This window comes from Botryllus schlosseri, chromosome 7 (assembly GCF_051294905.1).
Source record: "Botryllus schlosseri isolate E-star chromosome 7, Bs_hap1, whole genome shotgun sequence".
NCBI lineage: Eukaryota > Metazoa > Chordata > Ascidiacea > Stolidobranchia > Styelidae > Botryllus > Botryllus schlosseri.
The window spans coordinates 26571201-26598202 of NC_137242.1; the positions used below are offsets into that span (position 1 = coordinate 26571201).

At 40.7% G+C, this 27002-nt stretch overlaps 2 protein-coding genes across 2 annotated transcripts in view; one reads left to right on the forward strand and one right to left on the reverse strand.

Annotated features, from left to right (window-relative positions):
- The window catches only part of LOC145442563 (uncharacterized), a 28858-nt gene extending 18210 nt beyond the window's left edge, over window positions 1–10648 (reverse strand). The window contains exons 1-6 of the mRNA XM_080320506.1: window positions 10331–10648; window positions 8016–8072; window positions 6576–6630; window positions 5208–6014; window positions 3542–3586; window positions 2957–3062 (exon numbers count right to left, since the gene is read on the reverse strand). Of these exons, the coding sequence (XP_080176632.1) occupies window positions 2957–3062; window positions 3542–3586; window positions 5208–6014; window positions 6576–6630; window positions 8016–8072; window positions 10331–10339 (1079 nt within the window). The 5' untranslated portion in view covers window positions 10340–10648. The remainder of the gene's footprint in view (window positions 1–2956; window positions 3063–3541; window positions 3587–5207; window positions 6015–6575; window positions 6631–8015; window positions 8073–10330) is intronic.
- A 12344-nt stretch (window positions 10649–22992) lies between these two features.
- LOC145443140 (importin-11-like) lies at window positions 22993–26870 on the forward strand. The gene has a single exon (XM_080321134.1). It carries the CDS (start codon window positions 23488–23490, stop codon window positions 26416–26418), a length of 2931 nt encoding a protein of 976 aa, XP_080177260.1. The 5' UTR covers window positions 22993–23487; the 3' UTR covers window positions 26419–26870.
- Window positions 26871–27002: the final 132 nt, after the last annotated feature.

Below are 27002 nucleotides of genomic sequence, written 5' to 3' on the forward strand. Positions count from 1 at the left end.
TAAAGAGGTTCTTCGAGGTACAGAACTTCAGTGTGCAATTGAATAGTATATTCATATTGAAATGGAACCCAAATATTTTCGGCTGACATTCCGCAGGGGTAATCGTCAGCAATTAGTCGAGAATAAGAAAGAATATTGTATATCAACAATCGTATCACAAAATATGACTTCACCAGCATGAAACTTCGATTGACAGAGCGTTCAGTGCACTATTCCCAGGTGGTACACGAACTCCTTCTGTTGACAGAGTTTCGGTTGGTGCATTTTGATAAAAGTCGACTCCAAGTCACATAAGTGGAAGTGTGAACGGCCCCTCCCAATCAGACATGGGGTGATTACTTCATGAATGTAATCGATTGCGATTACGATTACTTCTGAATCACGCGATTACGATTACGATTACGATTACAGCAAAATCGAGAAGTAGTCGATTACGATTACGATTACATTGGAAAAGTAATCACGATTACTCACGATTACATTTATTTTGTATCGTAGTAGTTATATTGGAAGACAATACATGGATTGCGCTGGAAAGGCCCAATGATATAACAACTGTCTTTAAAAAAGATGGAACGGACATTTCCTTGTTACGTCATAATGTACCCATTGCCCATTTTATAAAGGACGGTTTATCTATAGTTTATCGCACCCAATGATTTGCATTCTTGCCATGTCCATAACTGCCGCACCACTAATTCCCCAATAGGGTGGAGAGCGTGGTTGGAAGGGACTCAAAAGTATTTTGTAAACGAACATAAATTATAGAGTATCTTCGAGAGATTTCATTAACTTGGAATTTCTCTTTGAGCTTTGCGATTTAAATGTCTCTAGATAGCTTGATTTCGAAATGCATACGTCTCCCCCTCAAGAAATAAAGCGTGCATAATTAATAGTAATAGGCATTTAGGTGCCAGTCAATACCGCTCCTCGACACATCGAAAGACATATGCAGTTTCGGCCAAGAGACATTGGCCAAAACTTAGGGTATGTGTCCATTGTTAATAGCCGCGCTGGGTGGGCGTGACTAACAGTCCATTCCTTCCAATCTGAGCCCACGATGCAAATTCCACACGGGCACCCACAGAGCATTTGACATGACAATTTGTGCGTGCGTCTCAGTGGTCTCACGCAAGTTTTTCTTTTAGTCTGCTGTTTGGGCCGCTACAATCAATATCTTTTGGCTATATAACAGACCGGAGGTCACGAATTACCAACATACAATAAAGTAATTATTGCAAGATACCATACGTTATAATTATGAATTACGCCCCCCACTCTTCAGGTTAATCTGACCATCGGGTGCTGAGATAGGATTAAAAATGCAATATAATGCAATTACCAATATTATTGACGAAATTAAATCTTCAACTTCAAAATTGACTACCCTATGGGGGCCCAATACCAAAGTTTGGTTGGGGGACGCTTTTGCTGTTTTGATCCTGATTCTAGCTACAACCCACGCAAACATGGTATATAAGCCGATGGCTATGGCGGCAGGTCCAAATGTTCAGTAAAGAATCGTGAAATAGCGATTGGCGACCGTTTTGAGTAGAATAATATGAGATTAACAGAAAGTGAACATAAAATTCTGCCTTCAACTTAATGTGATAATGTAATGCTGCAAGCTGTCATTACGAGAAACGGCAAAACAACGGCCCAGTTATGATCTATATCAGCAGCTGTTGATTTTAATGCTTCGTTGTGGAAACCGTAATGTTTTATTTGACGAGTACAAAATTTTAAACCTTTGTCTGCTGTACGTTCGTACCATATAGGCCTACTGCTCGCCAAGCAACAACGGTGAAACGGCATTTAACTATAGAATTAGAACTATTACATTCTATAGTTTAACGAAGCATAACCAAACATCAATACAAAAGTTGCTATTTTAACTTAGGCAGAGAGGTGATTATGATCAATTATCCTGATGCGAGGTAGTGGCGTCTGAAATGTATTGATAAACCGATATACAGCACGGTGGGTTTTCTTACAATCACACTAATGTACATCGAATGTCTATTTACTATGTGCGGTCACTTTCTACGCAAAGACGAGCAAAGCTAATAGGCTACCTCTGACGTAATAATGAGCAGTGGCATTTGGAAATCAGACGTTTGTGCTCTCAATAACTGGTATAATATCTTTTCCTTGTTCACGAGTGTTCAGTTTATGTCACAGTTCTTGTACAAGTAAAAAGTAATCGTTCTTTCACAAAGAAATCGATTAAATATGGGAAGTAGTCGATTACGATTACGATTACTTCGGGATTTTTTCGAATGTAATCGATTGCGATTACGATTACGTAAAAATGCTGTAATCGTCGTAATCGATTACGATTACTAATCGCGATTACCCCATGTCTGCTCCCAATAACACGAAATTTGTCGTCTCTATAATAATTCGCACAAATCGGATTATCCAGCAGATGTTTGCCGATTAATGGTCTTCGATCAGTCAGCATCAAGCTTGAGTGGATGAGTTAAGGGTGAGCGTTTTACCGAGCGTGATGCACGTGTTCTGATAAATCCAGGGACGATGCGATTGTTTATAAACAATGTTCTTTCTTATTCTCTACCAGTTTCTGACGATTATACGACGAAACTGGAAGCCTCCTGTGATATAGCAGTAGCCTACGTATACAGCTGTCTGCGATATCCGAATACAGAAGCTTGCCGGTTAGTCGTCCATTAAAGGGTACTTTTGACTTTTCCGAAACTATACTTACTTACTTGAGTAGTAGTTAAAGCTAGGAAACTCTACCCTATTTGACTGATTTGGTTGACTACTTTGACCATCTCTGTCTATTGCGATCTGAATAGCATCTCCAAATCAGCATGGCAATATCTTTTCAATTGTATGTTCGATGTAGGTCTACCTACCCCTGCTCAGATAAGAAATATCGGCGGGAAGAAGGGAAATATAGTCACGCATATACACTACAAATGATACATACGGTTTTTCTTGGATCATGATAACAGCTCCCTTGCAGAATGAAAGCTCCGTGAGTGAATGGGCTTCATAATTTTTACTCGCAACAAAGCGATCGTCAATTGGCAAGACTGCAAGGCAAAAAATAGCTTAAGGGATCGGCAACATCATATTCCTGATTAACATGTCGCTGTTCCAAGTCCCTGCTGCGACTCCATGTCGCTTTAAATTGATGCCAGCAGAATCATCTTGCAATTTTCGACTTCATTGCAATGCTGTTTTCCACTAATATGCGAAACATTGAAATATTACGTGCAAAACCACAGTAATGGGATTCATTGAAATTGATTATGAGCAGTTGCAGGGATATCTTGAAACTCCTAACTTGAAAATAGAAACTGTAGATATTACTGGGCTGTTGCAATAAACAAAATCACCTTTCCTCGCCGGTTATTTGATACATGTAAAATCATTAGGCCCGATATCAAAATGAACAATCCGCTATTGTACCGGTACCGTTTAAAATGTAGTTTGTTTGCGATAAGTGTTGGAAATTCAGCGGGAGATTATACAACGTGAAAAATAAGTAAATTGTAGCATATCCATATACCTGGATCAAATATGAAAATATCCATCCATCCTTGGCTTTGATTATCTGTAATGTAACGTCCACTCAGAAGACAAACAGATCAGTGAACTTATTTACAATTGGGATGGCAGGCAAACGCGTGCAAGTGCGTTGCAATAATGTAGAAGCAGCACTTCACGCGCACATTTTTCATATCATATTCAAAACCTATAATCGAAGAAAGTTGCCCGCGCGACAACTGCAGATCAGAAATCATATAAGGAATAGCGTCGACCATAGCCGTCGGCAAAGTGCATCACCAACAAAACAAATAAGACAGGTATCCAAGGCAGTGGTTCCCAACCTTTTTGCTTCATTCCCCACTTGAGATTTATTCCTAGTCTTCGTTCCCCACTACCTAAAACTTTTTTCATTACGGAGCAGCTATTTGCTTGTTCGCGTACACAAGACAAACATTAATACCAGTACGCAAGACCAGTGTTGCCACTCTAGATTCGTGGAAAAACACAAGATTGTGTCGTGAAGAACTCTAGATTGGCGAAAAAACACTAGATTAGTAAATTGCAGGAAAAATTCAACGGAAATTACTGAAACGAATTGATATGCTGCATGATTATTCAACGAAAATTAATGAAACGAATTCAACACGGTAAGAAAAAATCAAATATTATCGCTTTCGAATTATACGGCATCATAAAAATTATCTTTCGATTGTACACCATCGATCAAACATAAGTATCTTATGTGTGGCATCTTGCTCACTACCGTAGGCTACATCTTCAACCAAACAATGGGGAGGTGTCCATGTGCAGCATACGTCCTTTCCATGCATGTAGCGGAATGTAGCAATGCCAAGAGATTAGAGCCAAGATGCCATGAGATAGCATTATAGCGAAATCGCTCTTGATATTTTTCGAGACTTTCACTCGAAAGTACGGATTCACAGCGCACCCTGATACGTAATATACTTGTTACTGTACCGCCACATAGAATTGTTGAAAACAAACACATCCAGAGACACCAAATCGCCTTATTAGCGATAAATTTAGCGTATAATTTAGTAGTCTAATGTTAGAATATTCCTTGTTCGCACAATTGCAGAAAAACACTAGATCAGCAAAATTGTGCGAAAAAAACACTAGAACACTGACGGCTGAAAAAACAGTAGATCTAGTGTTAAGACACTAGGAGTGGCACCGCTGCGCAAGACAATCGCCTATAACTGCAACATAAAACGTAATTGTGAACCGATACCGGAAACCCCCAAAATTTAGCGAAAGCGTTATATCACGTCATACTGGTAGTGCTGGATGCGAGTTTGTGACGCCATCACTAGTTATCTGGAGTTTAAATGAGCTTTTGTGAACAACACGCAATATAATTTTCGATACATACATTCCAAAGCAGTTTACTGGTAACGGTAATCGCGCAGGTGTCGCCGTAAATATGTAGACTGTCATGTATAGGCTATAATGTTTACCAAATGCGTCTATTCCCCATCAGAAACCATGGAATTCCCCACTGGTGTGAACCACTGATTTAAGGCAAGCAATTATAGTGGATATGGAGAACAAAACCATCGAGTTTTGCCAAACTAACAAACACCCACAACCATCCTTAATGGATATTAATTAACAACAACAATAATAACAACATTAACAACTAAAATGACATCAACCGCAGTTACCTTGAAATAATGCGTCCTTCGCAATTTTATCCGCTGCTGGTCGACTGCTTGGACTTTTGAGAAGCATTATTCTAAGTAAATCCGACACCTGACCCCTTGTGTAAACTAATTCAGGATCAAGATAGGGGATAATAGAAAGGTTGGGTGGTGCCTTATTTTTGATGTTGAAACACTGCTCGTTGGGGTCCCCGAAAGGGTGTTTCCCTTTAGAAATGATGAACGCCATCACAATTCCCAGGGAAAAGACATCAGCCGAAGTTTCTACATCTCTGTTTCCCAGAAGTATCTCAGGAGGTTGGTAGCCGTTTCCAATTGAAGCGATTGTTGTAGGCGCAATCGATGCATGACCAAAATCGGAAATTTTCACTGCTCCCGACGGGCAAATCACAATGTTACTCGGATGAAGGGAGCCATGAATAACACGGCGCCAGTGGATGTAGAATAAGCCATCAAGTAGCTGCTGGAAGATGGATTTGAATTTCTTCAAATTGTCGTTGCCACAGTCCTTAACAAACCCTTCTACATTCTGCGAGAAGTGGTCCGTTACGATGTAAGATTGAAAAGGGCCGAGGTTATAATCGCCAGCGTCGATGAATTTAATGATATGATCATGTTTGAAAGACTTCAATAATTCAGATTCCTTCCAAGCTCTTTGACTTTGTTTATACATCTTTATGGACACCTGCTGGCTAACACCGTCTTCAAAATATTTCCACCCAGTATATATTTCGTAACCGTTGGCATGGTGAGTGAAAGGTTGGTCACGATAGTGTATTCGTAATTTGTCGGGCTGAATCCAAAACATGTCTGTGATAAATATATATGTATTTAGTTATATAAATATGTGTTTGAGCTAGTCTGTAAAATTTACAGTCGGCGGGCCTACCATATGACTAAATTATAATAGTTACTGGTGGTACAAAATACGACAATTGGAACAGCGACTAATAATATGCACATCTAACTGACCAAAGCTGTGTAATTGAATAAAAGATTTGAAGGTGTTTCGTGATAATTCTCTAGTCCATATGCAGAGAGATGTTTCAAGAATCAAACATACTGTTATAGCAATCTCAACTTACACCAAAATTACGAAAATTCAAATAAACTGTTACTTATTCCTGTAAATGTTATTCGAGTGATAACATGATGTATGAATATTCATTAATTGCAATGGCTCAAGCTATGAAAAAAACAATTGCAATATCATTTCAGTATTAGACGCCGAAAATGATAAAATATCCATAGACGTTTATTGTATTGTTTGTGGTCTCAAATTGCATGAGATTTTACAGAGTTATCCTATACGGTTAATTTGGCATGACGACATCCAGATTGAATGGCTGTAAAATGGGTTCTTGTTCTTACCATTTTGGCTCGGATCACGTGCGGCGTCGGTTGAATGGTTTGAAATATTTGAAGACTGAAAAGAAAAATGATCAGGTTCATATTAAAATTTCATAAGTAGGTATCATATTTTATTCACTCGTAGCATTCCGGACTGCATGCCATCAGTATAGTGACCAACATGTAAAGCAGTGGTCGGGAACCTATGACTCGCGAGCCATTTATGGCTCTTTTCTGTATAACATATGGCTATTTGCGAAATATTCATTTTTGTACTGAATTGATCAATATTGCAGCGACTTGTTGGTAAATTTTCCTCAAAATATTTATTCTTGTGGCAGTATAAACATGTCTTTGAGAGGTAAGGACAATGTCATCTTCGGGTTTAGGGGCTCGGACCCCCTGTTTTCAAAATCATCAAATTTGAGTGACTGTCACGCTGGTGGCCAATATCACTCACAACGCAAGACTTGAAGTCTTGAAGTCTTGCGTTTGTTTGTTTGTTTTATTCACAACATTGGCGCTTATCGCCTATATGGTTATTTGCGCCCAGCACATTAATTGCATTAACACAAGGTCTTTTGCGTTCTTGCTTCGTTTTTCTGGTCTTTAGCTGCCATCTTTCCAGAGTTCGGCTCTCTCTTCTTCTGGGCTTTTCAAGGCGCTGTATTTATTGCGGGATCGGCGATGAGGAGCCCAGATAAACCTCCGACACATAGAAACATGGCAGAGTCGAGACTCGAACCAGCAACCATTGGTGTCGTGACTGCAGTGTTTAACGAAGAAGTCTTGCGTTGTGCGATACGTTGTTTAATCAAAGAGCATAGCAGACATGGCGACGCCCATTTCAAAGCGCAGTTTTCGAATACACACTGTATTCCTGATCTACGGCGCGAAATGAACTGTTGTGGATGTGACATTCACAATTACAAACTCGAATTAAAAAAGACGCCATAGCTATCCACGTTCTTGATTGGTATGTATATAGCTCTGTGTAGTACCGGCGATAAAATGCATGCGTGTAGCGCAAAGTTATGTTACCGCCGAATACTTTGAGAATTGAGAAGTCGATAAGTATTTTGGTTTTCGGAATAAGTGTGACAATCAGATTCGATTAATATCAGTTATAATAAATTCTAAGCGACCTACGATGAATTGCGTTATCAATGGTGAGGCCTGACCCGTCTGTGCCTTACGTGTCGTTTTGAGCTTTATTTTCGAGCAATAAATACCAGTTTTTACAGAGAAAATGTATGCCGCACACGAGGAATCCCATGTAGTGAGTTCGAATTAGTGCTGACGTCACGAATTTTCAATTGTGAAATAGCATTTGATCGACATGTATGGCTCTTTGGGAGTTGAGATGGAAAAACTAGGGCAAATATGGCTCTTCGGACAAAAAAAGGTTCCCGACCACTGATGTAAAGAGTTTTATGAAATGAAGATAACTGGATCACTCACCAAATGGAGCCTCAGATCACGCGCGAATTCGGACAAATCTTTTGACATATCTAAAGTCTGAAAGGATAAATGATCAGGTTCATGTTAAAAAACTTTTAACTATCCTGTATATTTGACTCGGAGCATTCCCAACGGTGTAGCAACAGTAGTGACCGACGGGCACAGAGTTGTACGAGGAACCAAATGAGTAGCCTAATTTAGACGGACATGCAAATTGAAGAGCGATTTTTCCGGATTATCACAAGCTACAATAACACAAATGCAATTAGATCCAATGTGATAAACAGTCGCTCAATTCAAGTTGGGCTGCTCTAATATACGGGTGTGGGCAAATTTCGGTATAATTTGGTCATTATAAATATATTCGCTTACCATCTATTTTGTGGAACATGGTTAAATTTGTAATGGATATACATATGGTATAACTATGCTGGTCGCGTGAACGTGATGTTCGCTTTCGCGTTTTCCGTGTTAACCTCGAAATTTGTACGTTCGCTTGCGAACCTTGGTAGGTTCTTCACTGTCGACATTTTACATCTATGACATTTTTTCACGTCCATATAATGTTTCGTTGAAATCCTTAGCATTTCAAGTTGGGACCACTCTCTGCGTGGCAACTAGAAAAGAAATTCAGCACTAAACGAGTCCACACCATGTCAATTAAAAAAATTAATTGCTTTGTTAGAGAATTTTCTCGAAATATTCTTCTTTTACTATGCGAATATTTCGTGCCTCTCTGCTGTGGGCTTTGCCGGCAATAACACAACAGCAAGAACGAAATATATTACATGCAGGTTGTCAATTAAGTGTACTTAAGCCTAATTTCGGAAATTATAGCGGATCGATCAGAACCTTCTCCCTGACCACGGGTTGGCTGCCCCCAACATAGAACCTTTCAAAAAAGTTCGCGTTCACTTCACAGTAACCACTTGTTATCGTTGAACGCTCGACGCACGAGGGCAATGTTTCATGTTGAGCAATTCGGATTGAAAGGTTTCTTTCATTTACGTGCTGCAATAACGATGATCTATTGGTGTTTCATGCTGGCATGGAGGATGATTTTTCAAGGTATCATGAACATTCAAAGCTATATCAATATTTGAAGACAACTATTCATCCACACTCCACAGGATTGTGTATTGCTTTTGACTATGGAAAGTTTCAGATGATGCTGTCCTTACGGAGGGTTCATTGAATCGAGTTTAGCTTTATTTTGTTATTGCAGTAATCTGCAGTAGTTATCCGGTAATTTCACGACGAAAGGGTGGTTCTCTTATACATGTAGATTCGATGTCGTCTCCTTAATTTGTTAACTGATAACTTGTGTTTTTTCTATGCTTAGATTTAGCTCCCTAACCACATGTGACCAGTACTGTTTTAAAACCTTGTTCCACCATACCAGGGGTCTCCAACACTCGTCCCGCGAGGTCATATTTTCGAGATATGCTGAGATTTCGAAAAATGCTGAAATCGATTTCAGTTTCAAAATATCGTTGTTGTTGTTGTTGTTGTTGTTGTTGTTGTTTTAAGGTAAGCTATTCGCCTGTGACCGACATCACTATTCCTCATCAGCAGAAACGCCTTCGGTGATGGCAAAAGCTTTCCGTCGAGGTAGAATCAGATGATACGAATGGACAGATTGGCTTGACGTGCAATGACCCAGACAATGCCGAGACCGAGGCGCTTAAAAACGGCTCAGGGCTTCTCCACAAGGTCAAATTTCAGGAGAAGATAGACTAGTAACTGTCTCGCTATAACCAATGTATCGACTCCTTAGTCGCTGAAAAACGTTTTCGGGTATCCTGCGCAGCCCATGGTTCAAAATACTTTTTAAATAAATACTTTTTGTGGAAACAATGCCAACCGAACATGCTGGAGAGCACGGCGTTGTACCGACGTAAAGTTTAGAACCTGGCCGCTCAACTGTGTAGCCTATTTTGTCTCGATATTCCATTCCTATGACCGCGGCCTCCGCGAAATTGGAAAAGTGACCCGCAACTCGTTTTGAGTTGGCGACCTGTGCACCATACCTATTTTATTTGCTGCATTTTGAAAAATCTTCCTTTACCTCATTATACCCTTCTTCATCGACAGTAGTTCACTTCGGAAGACGAATGGCGTAATGTAAATTCAATTTGAAAAAAGCATTATCAACTCTTCATAAGTTTGGAGCAGTTTCATCGCTGATTATTTATTATAAATTGCTATAAATTGTGCACAAACACATTCTTCCGGGCGTTTGTTTCCACTTTGATGTTATTACTGGAATATGTTCACTTAAACTGCGTTCGCTACGTTTAGGCTATGTTCCTTACCTCAGCCATGTCTTCAATGCTTGGCGTCTGGAGTGAAGACTAAACCTCGCCACTTTTTATACATTTGCGGAAGTAAGTTATATCTACTTCCTCTCAAATCCTCTGAAGATACTATAATTATATCGGGGTGCAGTTTCGATTCTCTTCATTTTATCGAAAGACGTTTTCACTGACTAGCAAGAAAACACGGGACTCTACCGCTGTGATTTGTGTGGACTATACCTAATAATGGGAGACTCCACTAACCGCAATAACTCCACTCAAATCGGACACTTCCATTTATCTTTCTTTGCTTATGTACCCACTAAAGCTGTAGCACTTCCCAGCCTTTTTCAGTTCGCGACACATTTCCGAATGTTGTATTGTGTAATCAACGATGAGATACGACCGATGAAAAACATATGAAAGGAATAACGAGTATTATTGCACACATATACAATTTACTATTATTGAGAAAGTCAGGCTTGCATATAAGATATTATTATATGAAGTCTTGGCTTTATTGGTAACAAGGTCACACGCATTAGCGTTTGGAGTGTACATTTACAGCCTGTTCAAAACGTGGATTTATCTACAGCAGTGGTCGGGAACCTTTTTCGACCGAAGAGCCATATTGGCCCAATATTGTCTATTGTAACTCCCAAAGAGACATACATGTCAATCAACTGTTACGTTACCGTTGAACATCCAGGACGTATTGGTAGCACTAATATATGGGATTCGTAGTGAACGCCATATTTTTCTGCCCACATAGGTTGGTGGATCCAAACATGGTTACTACAGCAGTACATACACACCGTGTGATACGTCAGTGACGTGTGGTTAGGGGAGGCAAGTGAGGCAGGGCCTCATATGTCGTCAGGGATGAGTGAAGAAAATTGTGAACCCGTCAATGGTTATTGGTATCTTCTATCGATGTTTATGAATGACCAGATTATGAACATTTTTATTCCAAAAATCACGGAATTTTCATATTTATTGTTCGCAAATAAAGCGCCAAAGAAGAGGTAAGGCTCAGATGACGTACAGGCGGGCCAAGCCTTACCTGTGTGTAACAGCGCAACTCGTCGTAAATAGCTTAGAATTTATGATCACTGATATTAATTAATTATTAATGTAATTGTCGCTTTGATTCTGAAAATCCAAGTGTCGATCGCGACTTCTAAAATATTTGGCGTAACGTAATGTTTACGGCGGTGCTCAAAAGCTACTAACCAATCAAGAAAATGGATAGCTATGGCGTCGTTTTAATAGTTAATTTTTAATTGTGAATGTCACTTCCAAGACATTTTATTTCTCGGAGTAGATAGGTAGGTAGACAATGTGTATTTGAAAAATGAGTTTGCCATCAAGTGTCGTCATGTCTGCTTTTCTCTTTCGTCAATCAAGGTATCGTGCAATCCAGGATTTTTAGGCGCGCGATGGTGGTTAGATCGAATTCGCGAGTGGTGTTAGTCGCCGACATGTTTATGCTGCAATGAGAATAATTATTATCGTCGTCATGAAAATTTACCAACGAGTTGCTTTAATATTGATAAATTAGGTACAAAATTGAAAATTTCTTAAAGAGCCATATCATATACCCGAAAGAGCCATATATGGCTCGCTAGCCATAGGTTCCCGACCACTGATCTACAGCCACCGTTGAGAAGCCGCAGCCGAAGCCATGAAGTCGTGAATGGCAAGATAAATTTGGTGGTGCCATATAATACACGGATAGAAAACTGTAGCGTAACATTTACAGATGTTTCGAAACCCAATATATTAGGGAAGCACTGCACTAAAACGTATTCCAGGGATGCAGTAACTTTGCTTTTCTGCCGCCTGGGTTGTATCTTACTTCCTTGGCAGGAATTGCTTGCCAGGTCTTCGGCAAGTTTTTCGTGCAGTAACAACAAGTAACTGTCTATTGCTGTTTTGATGAAGTTATAGAAACTGGAAGACGTTTTGGGTGCCTCGTCACGAATTATAAGCACTCGAAAAATTCCAACACATTAGAAAGTGAAAGCAACATGTGAAAGAATGAAGAGGCGATTAGAGCGACAGACTATGAAATTCGCATCATAGCAATGCTCATAACAAGCGCTGCAATGAGCGGTACTATGACGGCAGCGTTAAAGGTAAAAACGGTTGAAGGCGTACGCAAAAGAAATCAAATACGAGGAGACTCGTAAGTATATTACATGAATGACCATTGTTGAGATCAATTGGAATTGATCAATTGAACAATTGTTGATTCAAAGACATTCAAATGAAACAAGGAGTTGCCTTTCGTAATGACAGTGAACATACTGAACACGCCACCGGTATAATTTTACGCACCTGAAATGAAATATCCTCACTCAAATGCCGACCAATTTCTCGTTCTATCATGTATTTAGAAACATCAAATTTTCAAAACCCGTCAAGATTGTGATAAAACGAAGGGATAGGAATGTGTCGCAATGAGGTAGTCTCATGAATCAGACACTAATCTTGGCCTAGAAAACGAAAGAGAGAGGCATCCACATTGCACGCTAAATGAAAAGTAATACAAGGTGACGTAGAAGGGTAAGCAATTTAGTGACGACGAATTGACGACGAGCAGGCCTATATGCTGCGAAACTATCATTACAAGCGGTTTTGCAACATGTTCAGGTTGGCTTGTGAGTTTCGTGCGGTCGTTCGCAACTTTGCAAATGTATCCGAGTAAATTATAATCTGGGAATGCTTTGCTTTATTGGCTCGAACAACCACGGCGAAAAATACCACTAATGCAAGACCTACTTGGGGCAGCAGCAAGGCGCGTGTATAGTAATATGCACGCAAATATTCGAAGAAGTTTCATATAGCCTACTCCAAGAATAACTAAATTATGCAACCGTCGGTCTTCCGTAGCATAGTTACGCGCCATAAACAATACTTCATATAATATATTTCGGGTAGTTCGAAATCGTAAGTAAATCCGGAGATCGTCGCCGTGGGTTTCGATCTATATTTGCTTCGTCACGTCTGACCTCTCTCCTGACATTTGCTGCCAGTTTTTATTTGCTGTTAAAAGCTGCAAAGCCTTAATTACGATAAATGTTCATTTGTTCTTGGAACGTAGTATTCGCTGTGCTATATTGGACCGCGGTAGTCACTGCTTCGTTGTAGGCGTAATTTTACCAGGGCCTGGCAATAACGCTGAGCTTACCGAGCGCATACGGAACGTTCCATTCGGCTCGATACGTCGTGTATTCTTCCCCTCCACTGCTATCATACTCAATCACGAATAATCATAATCGATAAAGATATGCGAATCATTCGTTATCCAGTCCAGTGTCTCGATGTTTTTTGTTTCCTGTTTTCTTTTGCCCTTTTCATTTTTATTTTATCTAATTGAAAAGCCGATATATATATATATACCCTATGCGTTTACCTGCAGTTATGAGCTTCTCTACATTGGCGTACGCTGCATTAGTTCGGGCTGACTGATTACGGTCACACTCCAACAAAGCCGTAACTCTGCTGTGCGGAATCCGTCGCGGTCCGACACTTGGGAAGGCAACTAGGCGTGAATATGGCAACGAAATACACAGATAAACAAATGACTGACACATATGGTGGATCGAACAATCCACTGTCGTCAAAAGTGTAGCCGATATTTGAGATACTTGAGCCGCATCCACGGCTACGTGCGCATATCTATGGCTTTGGTGACTATGGTCTGCGTTTTTGGTAAAGGTGTCGTTTTCTGCATCTTTCAAAATCGTCAATATTGAATTGTTGATGGCGAAACTCAAAACATCTTGCAGTCTAGGTGGGGACTTGATCACACATCAATGGCACGGAATGAATGTGGATGATAATGGACCGCTGCGATCATAATATGCGTGTTCAATAGAAATGCTATATCAAGTTTGAACAGACCTATTTCGTGTTCGAGCCGCATATCGCAAAGCTTGATTTTAAATAAAACGCATAAGTAAAACTCGAACTGGCCCCCTCTGAATGGCGCGAAGGCAATATAATAATGATCATGGTTGCGGGATGATTGATTGGTTGCAAATTGTTCGAAATCAGACTGATATGCCGCCAAAGAAATGAAGAACAGCGATCTTTCAGGTGTTGATATGTGAAAACTGAACGATGGTCGTGTTTACCTTCGTATCATAAAAAATCAAGTTACGAGTTAAGCGAATCTCAATATTCTTGACTGTGCGAGAAATCAATTGACAATAGCGGAAAATGCAATCAGAACATGATCCATCCCCAGCTTGTTATGTGCTACACGTTTTCAATATAATTTCTTTATCCTTACCACCGGGTAATGAAGATGGTGAAAACTACTCGAGTACTCGAATCTGAATCGAGCGTTAATTCTAATGATTCGAGTCGAGTAGTAAAAGATAATTTTTTCGAGTACTGAAATTATACGCTTCTCGCCAGTGTAGGCTAATTTATCTACGGGAATTATAGTTTCGATACTAATTTTCACTGTTGAAGCCTTGAAAGCTTGATTGGCGGTATCGTAGCATACGAAACATATAGTACAAAGTTACGAAGGTTACTGGACGTAGCACATTTTTGAAGTCACGATTATCCCACAGCATTGTCACCAAGTGAGTGAAATCGGTAGGGCCGAAAAAATACCAAAGTATCACAATGAGATGGATAACAGGCATTATATTCTTTGTGGGGGCATAAACGGTACATATTTGAACGTTGACGTATTACATCATGTTCTGACGTCATAATGGGTGACACTCGATTACCCGGCTCGACTCGAAGCATATTTCGTGATTCAGAATCGAATCACTCAGTTACTCGATTTTGCCCAGCCCTAAAATCACGAGGACTAGCTCTTTCTGCGCTACTGTGCACGATGCCACTGTCATGGTAACAGCGTTTTGTCTGTGCAGGACCGTAACTACCTTACCCCAAACCCCCCAATTGGGGGGGGGGCAAACTCGAAGGGGCCCAAAATTATTTCATGAATTAGCTTAAGTTACAGAGTATTTTTTGAAAATTTATGCAACTTTTCCAAATAATTTTCTCGCTACGCGCGATATCAGATTGCCAAATATCTTGATTTTTGGCTATTCTTCCACCACGAAAAATACGCAAAATTTATAGCAATGGGCATATCGGCGCTCGCCATTACCGCGTCACGATGCACCAAGACATATAAAGTTTTAGGACACGTAACATGCGACTCCAGGAAGTGTAACAGAACGATCGGCAACGAGAAAACCTTGGCCGAAAAGGATTGCCCTTATGCCGACCGAAAACTTCGTTATATGTACAAAATACATGACTATGACTTACGCCGAATGTTACTGTCTCGGCAATCTGAACCTCAAAAGACAAATAACATCCCGTAGGTATAAATTTTATGACAGTGGAGAAATAATAATTTGAGATCGTGTGCGTCTTTTAGTTTGGGAGATTCTGTATTTTTTGATATAGGAGACAGAGGTGAAGAAATAACATCATGTTACGGAGTCATATATAAACGCGCCCTTCAGTTTTCAAAACACCTCACTCAGCTCTACCGGTAAATATGATTACGTGAGCAGAGAGGAAAAGAAATTGATAGCAATATATATGCAATCCCCGATCTTATTGACCGATTATATCATGGATTATCGAAAAAGTTCGCGCTTCGCGCTGGCTCACTGTAGACCAGTGGTTCCCAACGTGGGCGATATCGCCCCCCAGGGGGCGATTTGGCGGTCTAGGGGGGCGAAAATGACGAAGGGGCGACAGGGGGGCGAAAATGGACAAAGGGGGCGATGGGGGGCGAAAATAGCGAAGGGGGCCATAGGGGGGCGATAACGCGACAAATCGGCTAACCTTTTTTTTTTTTTTTAGTCAACCCACACGAAAATTTAGTTACAAAAGTGTGTAAAATTAGACATCGTGCCAAAAATTTGACCTTCTTTTTTTTTTTATTTTTTATTAGTCAACCCGCTGGTGATTACAGTTTGTATGCCCAATTTTCGGTACACAAAATTTGGGGGGCGGTGATCGCTGTTGACCTTGAAAAGGGGGCGATGGGGCGAAAAAGGTTGGGAACCACTGCTGTAGACAGTTCGACTAATTTCGTGGCAGAAGCAAACAACGTGATTGGGGGTAGGTGTATCAGCCTATGGGAGCCCAAGACCCAATTATTTTAGGGGGGACAGACGAAGTGTGGTTTCGTACTTGTCAACGTGCATACGCCCGAAGATGTTTGATTATTATTGAGGGGGCTGACGAAGTGCTGTTACGACAATGTGTCTTTGTGTAGCCCAATTGCTACAAAAGCAAAAGACATCTGAATTCCAAAGTAGTCAGAATTCATCGGAATTTTAGGAGCCGCTCGTTTCATCAGTTCTGTAGGGAATAGGGTGAACGGGATATTTTTGCCAGGTTGATAACCCGTACTCACTTGGTGCTACGCACCAATAGGCCTACCCTTCGAAATAATGCGTCTCCTTATTGCAACATGTATTAGACATGCTCGATAATAGTGAAACTAAACATGACAATATTGAAACAATTCACGCACATAATGCGACTCCTTATTGCAATATATTAGACACGCTCTATAATAGTGAAACTAAACAGGACAATATTGAAACAATTCACGCACATAATGCGACTCCTCATTGCAACATATTAGACACGCTCGATAATAGTGAAACTAAACATGACAATATGGAAACAATTCACGCAGATGTCCGTATCGACAGCGAGTAGCCTATATATATGCTTTTGCGAGGCACGCGAAATGATCGTGTGGCGACCATAGGCGCAGAAGCCTCTGTAATCTCTGTAATCTAGCACCGGTGTAAATCAAACCACCTTTTAATTCATTTGATGTCTTGACGGATCGTAAACTGCACAAATGGAATCACGTAGGTACAGGACCGAAACGAGACTTCGTCAGTCACCCAAAAACGTTGGTTGTTGGCCCCCCGTCCGGTGATTAACCAAACTTCTGAGGGGCTTTACCTACCAGACCCCCGTCCGGCCACACGTTATGCGGCTAGTTTTCAGCGACACTTGTTGTCATGTTTAGTGAGCCAGTTAAACCACCTAAACGCCCGGAGCGCCAAAATAGTCTATAATTAATTATTAAATCGGTCAATATCATCGGGAATTACATGTACATTGCTAACAAATTTTTATTCTCTCTCTGCCCACGTAATAAGATTTACCGGCAGTATTGAGTGAGGGTTCTTATAAGATGTCAAGCCCGTAATTAATTATTATCTTCGGCTGACCCGTTTGTATAATACCTTCGTCGGATGATTTATTCGTACGGTAATCAATCAGCCCAACAAAGTATATTCTCAATGCAAGTAAGCAATTGAAGTGGGCGCTGGAAAATCACATAGCTATTTTCCAGGTTTTGAAGCAGTTGTCAATTTTGAACTGCTCAAGTTCCAGCTCCGGAGCTCCTATAGATTCGGCTTCAGCTCCCGAGCTCACTGTCAACAATGTTCTGGCTCCGAAAATTATTGAATGGTTTATTCAGTAGCCGGTAGATGTCCTGTGATGGGTATAACCAGGTCTGTTTATTTTTGGATATCGGGTTTGATTTTTGCAGATTTGAAAACACCCAAGAATATATTTTTTTCGATGATGCATTTTCAACTTTTTCAGTGAAATAAACGAGTCTGCGCAGTGTAAATCCTGTTGACACATCCAGGAAACTCGTAAACCACAAAAAAAAACATTCACGTCCACTTGTAGGCCTACATATTTTTTAAAAATATTTTCCTAACTATACACGGTATATAGACTCGGAGACCCGATACGACTGAAGTCTTCAAGGCCGGAATCTCATTTGGCAATACTAATAATAATATTAATCGATTTCGTCTCTCAGTCGAGTGGCACAACAACGAAATAAACAAAAGTTAACAAAAAAAAGCAACAAGTGAAGGACGGTTTTCATTGTTGACAGTGTGATCAGAAAAATAACGTTTTAACGCAAGTATACAGCTTGTTAATATGATTGTAGCATATACAATGAAACAAAACAACAATAGGCTTTTTTCAAAATATAGCTCTATGGTGACGAGAATACATTCTTAATGATCTTGAATAAGATAATTTAATATGCAATAGCGAGCTTTAAACTAATGATAAGAAGATTACGGTAGATAGTTAGTACGTTGGTGGGGAGTTGTCGAAACGCCAAAAGTACTAAAGTACTTCACTCATTTCATTCCACTCCACTCCAAGCTTAGCCTCTGTAAAAACTACTCACAGCTCAGCTGTACAATTAGGATTCTCCGGAAAAGCTATTCGATTTGGATTTTTGGTGGCTTTATTCGGATTCGTGTGGATTTTTGGTTGAGATTGTTCGGATTCGGACGGATGGTTCCTCAGAGACTCAAGCTGTCGGACGGATTCGGATTATCAGAAATCAATATCTGCCACTGAGCTATATATCCATCGCTGATATAGAATGTAAACGTGGAATGGCAACGACCGATTTTGTAGCTTCGTTCCGCTTCGCTAAAGCTTTAGCCTACTCAAACTTATTTTACGGCAGCTACTGTAAAATTTCGGGCAATCCAAAAGTTGTCTTCCAGAGCTCAGAATTTACTGATTCCGGTCTTGATCAAAAGCAACTGTTGCACTGATTTCGAAAATATCAATCGAAATATGGCCAGGCTCCGTACTTAGATGAAAAATCAACCTCAACATCTAAAATCTGCATTGTTCAGAACAATCAGATGACTGCAAAACAATGACATATCAATCGAAATATGGCCAGGCTCCGTACTTAGATGAAAATTCAACCTCAACATCTAAAATCTGCATTGTTCAGAACAATCAGATGACCGCATAACAATGACCCATTGCGGCTCTTCGATTGTTCGGACAAGGCGGATAATTTAGACTTGGAGGGCGAATTCTATACGGTTCAGTGCCTGATCATATTTTCATTTACATTTCCGGAATCAGTGCGAGAGTAGCTTTCGATCAAGACCAGATTCAGTAAATTCTGAGCGCTGGAAGACAACTTTTGGATTGCCCGAAATCCTACAGTAGCTGCCGTAAAGTAAGTCTGAGTAAAGCTTCAGCGAAGCGGAACGAAGTTGCAAAATCGGTCGTTGCCATTCGACGGTTGCATTTCTAGACTGATATTATAGAAATTAAACATGGAACGGCAACGACCGATTTTGCAGCTTCGTTCCGCTTCGCCGGGGCTGGAGCGGAGAATTGTTTTGCGAAAGCGACCGTAGGATTTCTGGCTATCCAAAAGCTATCTTCCCGAGCGCAGAAAATATTGAATCTGGTCTTGATCGAAAGCTACTGTTGCGCCGATTCCGAAAATATAAATTAAAATAATTATCAGGCACTGATCCACCTAGAATCCGTCCTCCAAGCTTGAAACATCGGCATTGTTCGAACAATCGGAGAGTCTCAACGGGTCATCGTTGTGGTCATTGTGTTGCGGTTACCCGATTGTTGTAAACAATGCCGATATTTCAGACTTGGAGGACAGATTCTAGGCGGATCAGTGCCCGATCAATATTTTAATTTATATTTTCGGAATCGGCGCAACAGTAGCTTTCGATCAAGACCAGATTCAATAATTTCCGCGCTCGGGAAGATAGCTTTTGGATTGCCAGAAATCCTACAGTCGCTTACGCAAAACAATACTCCACTCCAGCCCCGGCGAAGCGGAACGAAGCTGCAAAATCGGTCGTTGCCGTTCCATGTTTAATTTCTATACTGATATGCTCAAAATAATGCTCATGCTCATGCTCAATGCTCATGCTGGAATCGGGAGCAATAGAGCGAAACGTTGCCCAAGAGCACTGTGCGGATTTAATAATTCTACCTTCAAATACATAATAAATTAGTCGTTTTGTCAAAGACAATATCCGGTTTAACGCAGAGCGAACTTTTGTAGTTGTATAATTGTGTTTCTTCTTTCGTTCGACGGACCGGCGTAACCACGCCTTACGGCCTTGTTGGCTGACGTACCACGACCTGTCTATTGCACACGTATTCGATGGATCACACTGACGAATATATTTTGTTTCTGTCTCCACGACTTGTAACTTTATTGCCAATCACGTACGGTTCAAAATGCGATATCTCTACTCCACCTAACCAGCGAAATACTTATGAATGTCTATCGACTTCCGAATCATCGAAATAACCATGAATGTATATCGACTTCCGAATCAGCTAATAATCATGAATGCATATGTACGCTGTATTACATCCGTACCTATATCATAACCACAACAGATTACATGCACCAAACGGTACGTGGACATATTAGCATGCGACACAATAGCAAGCGACATTTGAGCATGCGACACTTGAGCATAGCGACTTTTGGTCATGGCGACTCGTGGGCATGTAGACATATCAGCACAGGGACATATTAACATGAGGACATATTAGCATGGGGACACATAAGTATAGGGACACACGAGCATGGATACACGTGAGCATAGGGACACGTCAACATGGTGACAATTTAATAAGTGCCACTTGAGCATGGTGACACATGAGCATGCGATACATGAGCCTTGACGACACATGAGCATGGGTACACAAGAGCATGGGCACACATGCGCATATGGACACATGGGCATGGGGACATAAGAGCAAATGTGCACATGAGCATGGGGTCATGTACGCATGCGACACTTGAGCATGCGACACGTCTACATGCAGACACTTGAGCATGCGACACGTGGATATGCAGACACTTGAGCATACGACACTTGGGCATGCGACATTTGGGCATGCGACACTTGAGCATGCGACACTTGAGCATGCGACACTTGAGCATGCGACACTTGAGCATGCGACATTTGAGCATGTGGGCATGCTACACTTGAGCATGCGACACTTGGGCATGCGACACTTGGGCATGCGACACTTGAGCATGCGACACTTGAGCATGCGACACTTGAGCATGTGACACTTGAGCATGCGACACTTGCGTGTCTTAAGCGACTTTTGAGCATGCGACACTTTAGCATGTGACCGTATAGATTTGTCTGAAAAGCTCCAAATATCACGGTAAAGCGATAAAGGTTGTCATTGCTCCACATATATTGGAATCGTTTACACGTATCAGACGAACTAAAAGAATATATCCTTTTGTGTGACGAAAGCGATTGCAAATTCGCATTTCGACACGGGACTTGTTATATTATTTTAGTTTTACGTGCCGTGGGTGGGTAGGGGGGACATTAGGGTTGGAGGTGGGTTAGGGTTATGATTATGGTTAGGTTAGGGTTAGGATTAGGGTTAGCTTAGGATTAGCTTAGGGTTAGGATTAGGGTTAGGTTAGGTTAGGGTTATTATTAGGGTCCATGTTGGAGTTAAGGTTTCCCAAGATTAGGGTTGGGGGGATGGATATTAGGGTTGGTTAGGGTTAGAGTCAAGGTATCCCAAGATTAGGGTTGGGGGTGATGAGTATTAGGGTTGGGAGGGGGATATTAGGGTTGGTTAGGGTTAGGGTTAGGGTTAAGGTATCCCAACATTAGGGTTGGGGGTGATGAGTATTGAGTATTAGGGTTGGGAGGGGGGATATTAGGGTTGGTTAGGGTTAGGGTTAAGGTGTTAAGGTATCCCAAGATTAGGGTTAGAGTTAGGGTTAGGATTAGGCTTTGCGTTAGGGTTACGGTATCCCAAGATTAGTGTTGAGGTGATGGGTATCAAAGTTGGGAGGGGGGATATTAGGGTTGGAGGAGGGGAGATATATCATTTTCGGACTGGTATAAATCCATGATTTTGACGCTAGTTAACTACACACTAAGAAATGACAAATGCTCAAGTGTCGCATGCTCAAGTGTCGCATGCCCAAGTGTCGCATGCCCAAGTGTCGCATGCCCAAGTGTCGCATGCTCAAGTGTCGCATGCTCAAGTGTCTCATGCTCAAGTGTCGCATGCTCAAGTGTCGCATGCTCAAGTGTCGCATGCTCAAGTGTCGCATGCTCAAGTGTCGCATGCCCAAGTGTCGCATGCTCAAGTGTCGTATGCACAAGTGTCGCATGCGCAAGTGTCCCCATGCTCATTTGTCACCATGCTAACATGTCACCATGCTCATATATCACCATGCACAAGTGTCAACATGCTGAAGTGTCCCAATGGTTATGTGCCCCCATGCTCACTTGGTACCATGCCCATGTGTAACCATGTTGATTAGTCCCCATGCTAATGTGTAACCATGCTCAAGTGTCGCATGCTAATATGTTTCCATGCCCATGTGTCGCCTTGCTCATGTTTCACCATGCTGATATGTCCCCATGCGCATGTGTCCCCATGCTCATGTGTCCCTATGCTCATGTGTTACCATGCTAATGTGTCCTCATGCTATAGCGTCGCATGCTAAACTGTCGTTTTTCGTTGTGTCGCATGCTCATATGTCGGGCAACCGCACCAAACATCGTACGATTTATACTTTGATATCTACGTTCACACGACAAAATATACGACTCACGAAGGCCTTATCGGGTTTACCAACTCCTTATTGGATATCATTAAAATGGCATTATACCAATATATTTCGTTAAAAGGAATTCCTATCAGCGCTTTTCTAATTTCTATACTGCTCGGTGGTTCGAAATTCGAATCCAGTTTCGCAAAATCGTAAATCGAACTCCGGTTAAAATCTGCAAATCCGAGTGCGATTCCATGGTAAGAAGCGCCGCGCAAGCGCGCATGACGGCATGAGGCAGTGAGCTTGGGCAGGCAGTAAATTTTCAGCTTTTACAAATTAGATTAGAATTATAACTACACAGTCTTTCCAGATTAGATTATGATTATAATTTCTGAAATCGAAGAATCTTGGAAATCTAATTATATATATTCCGAATTAGAAGAAACATAGGCCTACTACAAAAATCAATTTCAGCTTTCAACCTTCAAGACATTGTTCGTTCTCATAAGCATGAGAATAGCAAATGTCTGTACAGCAAGCTTGGCTCGTTTTGCACATTACAGTTCTTCCGTAGCATTTTCAGGAAAACCAGAAATTAGATTGGAATTGAAACATTTCACAAATTATAAATTAGAGTTGGATTACCTGCATTTTGCTTTATAATTAGTAGGCTATAATCGGACAACAATAGCGTTATCTACTTGTCCGAGTCTGGCGTTGAATTTTGCTCTGATAACTTTATAATTCATAGTGAATTTTCAGTAAATATTACTGATCAATGGACGTCAATATTCAAGAGCTAATCAAAGCTCTGCAATTTGCGACCAGCCAGGATCCAGCAAAAGTCAAATGCGCCGAAGAATGGCTCAAGCAGAGAGAAAACGAGGAAAAGTTTTATCTCAAATTGAGCGGACTATGCAGAATGCACGATATCGAATGGTCAGCGCGCTGGATGTCGGTTATATACCTGAAAAATGGTATTGACAAGTGTTGGAGATCTTGCTCCTCATTATCATTGACTCCCGATACAAAAAAGGAAATTAGAAGCAATATTTTACAATGTTTGGGGGAGCCAGTCAACCAAGTTGCTAAGCAATTATTCGTTGTGATATCCAAAATAGCGAGAATGGACTACCCAGACCAATGGCAGTCTTTAATGCCATTTCTGTTCAACGGAATATCAACTTCGCAAGACACGTTTCATCAGACCCGATGCTTATCCGCACTGAAGCATGTAATAAAGACATTGTCTTTGAAAAAGCTGCCGCACGCAAAGGAAGTGTTTTCTAAATTCTGCAATGATGCATTCGACGGAGTATTTCAATTTTGGACATCCAGTCATGAATCGCTAACAAACCTTTTTCAAAGCGAAAGCAAACACAGTTTTGCAGAGTCTCTCATTGAAAACTGTGTGTTGATCACGAAAATAATACTCCATATGATTCAAGAATATGACAGAGACAAATTAACCAAGTTGTACGAAGTTTCATTCAAAAACTTGTACGAAATAACGAAAATAACTCAATTTATTGACGCCAAAAAGGGTGAATATTGCAAAAAATTGTCGATCATATATATCAAAATATTGGATGCCTTGTTATCAGTAGGAGCACAATCATACAACATGGGCGCTCAAAAGACAATGTCTATCTTTTGTGAGTACATTCACAGTCACATCGGCAACATTAAAAGCGAATTTGATGAGAAGTTTGTGGTTAAATGTACGAACGCTTGCAAATCGATCGTCGATAATCCGAATTTTTCAGAAGTATTTTTGGAAAATTCAGATTTTTCAAAAATTAGTCCGGCTATTGAAACTTTGTTTCAATCATTAGTCTGTCACTACCTGCCTCTCAAAGAGCAAGATTTGATGTCCTGGGAGGAGGATGCGGAAGAATTTTGCTGTGATGAATACGGAGAATCTTGGGAGTACAACATGAGGCCTAGCGCGGAAATGCTGTCTCTCACATTATTACAAAAATTTACAGACCTACTAGTGCCCAACTTGCTGAAAATGCTTGATGTAGTCCAAGATTTAAGTGTTGATTCAGTTGCTAATTCAGATAACAATCCGATGTTGCAAATTATTTTGAAAGGATGTACTTCAATGTTGGAATGCATGGTGCGAAAAGAAGCAGTTTACTACATGATCGGACTCGCTGTGTACAATGTTTCGGAAGATATCAATTTTGAACATTGGTTTACGAACAAGCTACTTCCAGAAGTGAATTCAGTGCAAAATGAGGCTCACGGTAAATTGATACACCGAAGAGTATTATGGCTGGTTTCACAATTTTGCGAAGTCAAGCTAACTGATAGCGTACGTTCTTCGCTTTACATGTTTGTGGTCGCGTCCATGCAAAAAAACTTCGACATGGCTGTAAGGATAACGGCTTCTCAAGCAATGCAACATATACTTGATGATTTCGAATTCGACATCGCCATATTTCAAGAATACCAAAACGGATCTTTTCAAGGATTATATGAGCTTCTGCTTGACGTTGAAAGTTGCGATACGAAAATGCGTGTGTTGAACGTAATCAGTTTTCTTATAGAAAGACTCGGTGGCGCTGTAGCCCCTTATGCCCCAACTATATCCGGTATCATCCCGAATATGTGGGACCACGCTACTAAAGAAAATCATGACATGTTAAAATGTGCGATTATGAATATGATCATTGTGTTTATATACGGTCTTGGCGAAAAAAGCGACTCCATCAATCACCTTACTATTCCGTTAGTCCGCGATAGTACAGATCTGAATAACCCCGGTCATGTATACCTACTCGACGACGGGCTTGAATTATGGTTAGCTGCGATGCAACACTGCAAACATCCGAATCGAGAATTTTTTTTACTTTTTACGAACATTTTTCCTATTTTGGAATTTGGTTCTGAAACTTTACGGACATCTTTTCAAATCCTAGAAAACTACGTCCTACTGTACGGCCCGCCTTTTCTTCAAGAATATGGGCAAAAACTTGATCAATGTTTTACTAGTTTAACGTCGGATGTACGAAACGAATGCTTGGTTTTACTTAGCGATTTGGTGTCCATTTTTATTCAAGTGTCTAGTGAAGATTTATCGTTGTGTTGTCTCGCTTATTGCAAGCGAGCATTTGAAATGACTCTTACCGACTCTGACTCGGTTCTGTTGTCCGCTAACTTTTCATTAGCGGCACACATTTGCGTTAAAAGCACCGCGACTTTTCTGGGAATAATTAAGCAAATAGGCGAGGATCATATGCACGATTTTGACTCGATTCTGCAGAATTTTATCAAGAAATGGTGCGATAGCATCGACACCGTTGTTGAGATTGACAGACGAAAGCTATTGGCGTTAGCTCTGATGACTTTATCGTCAAATATCCATGAAATCCCTGTTGTCGCAAACGTTTTCGCGAATATTGTTTGCGCCGTGGTGCAAATTCTGTATGATGTCTGCGATGAGCATGGTAAAGACACTCATATTCACATCGAAGATGGTCTGTTTCATGACAACGGTGACAGTGTTGAATCACAGCATGATAAACGCAAGAGGGAAATGCGAAAACTTGGGATTGTGTCTTATGCTTCTTTGCCTTTGTATGCCGCTGTCAAAATGGAGTCTTTGCGGAATGCTATGTCGCATGATCATTTTTCCCAACTCATGTCTGCTGTTGATTCTGATACTGTTAAGGAATTCAAAGGGTTTCTGTCTGCTCCGTGATGATTAGCGCTGAGCAAGATTGAGTACTTAGTGGTTCGAGTATTCGGCTTTTGAGTATAGTATTTGACGTTATAAGAGTATGAAATATGTGGAAAATTGAAATATGGTCCTTTCCTGCGCACGCAAAGAATACAATGTCAGTGTGTATTTTTTCGATCGTGCCTATAGATAACGACTTTACAGATATGTCATTTTCACTACATGTTTCGTATGCTGCGATAAAATATTTCTAGGTTTCTGGCTTCCACTGTGGAAAATAGTATTGAAGCTATACTTCTCGTTGATAAATGAACTCTTAGTGGCAAGAAGAATATAATTACATTACTCAAAAAAATCATCTCTCGAATCATCTTGTCCGGAATGAGTAATGATGAAGTTAGTGTGATTTTGAACGCTGTTTTATGTGAGAATGCGCTTGCGCTGTTGACAATAAAAGTTTTAATATGCTTTTATACTCGTTTCTGTGCCGACCGTCAAGCTGTGGCGACAGAGTTAGAGCTGAGAATATTGACAGAGTTGTAATGACTCGAGTCGCAGTTTTTCGGCGGCTCGAGTCATATTCTTAAATATGGAAAATGGCTTGA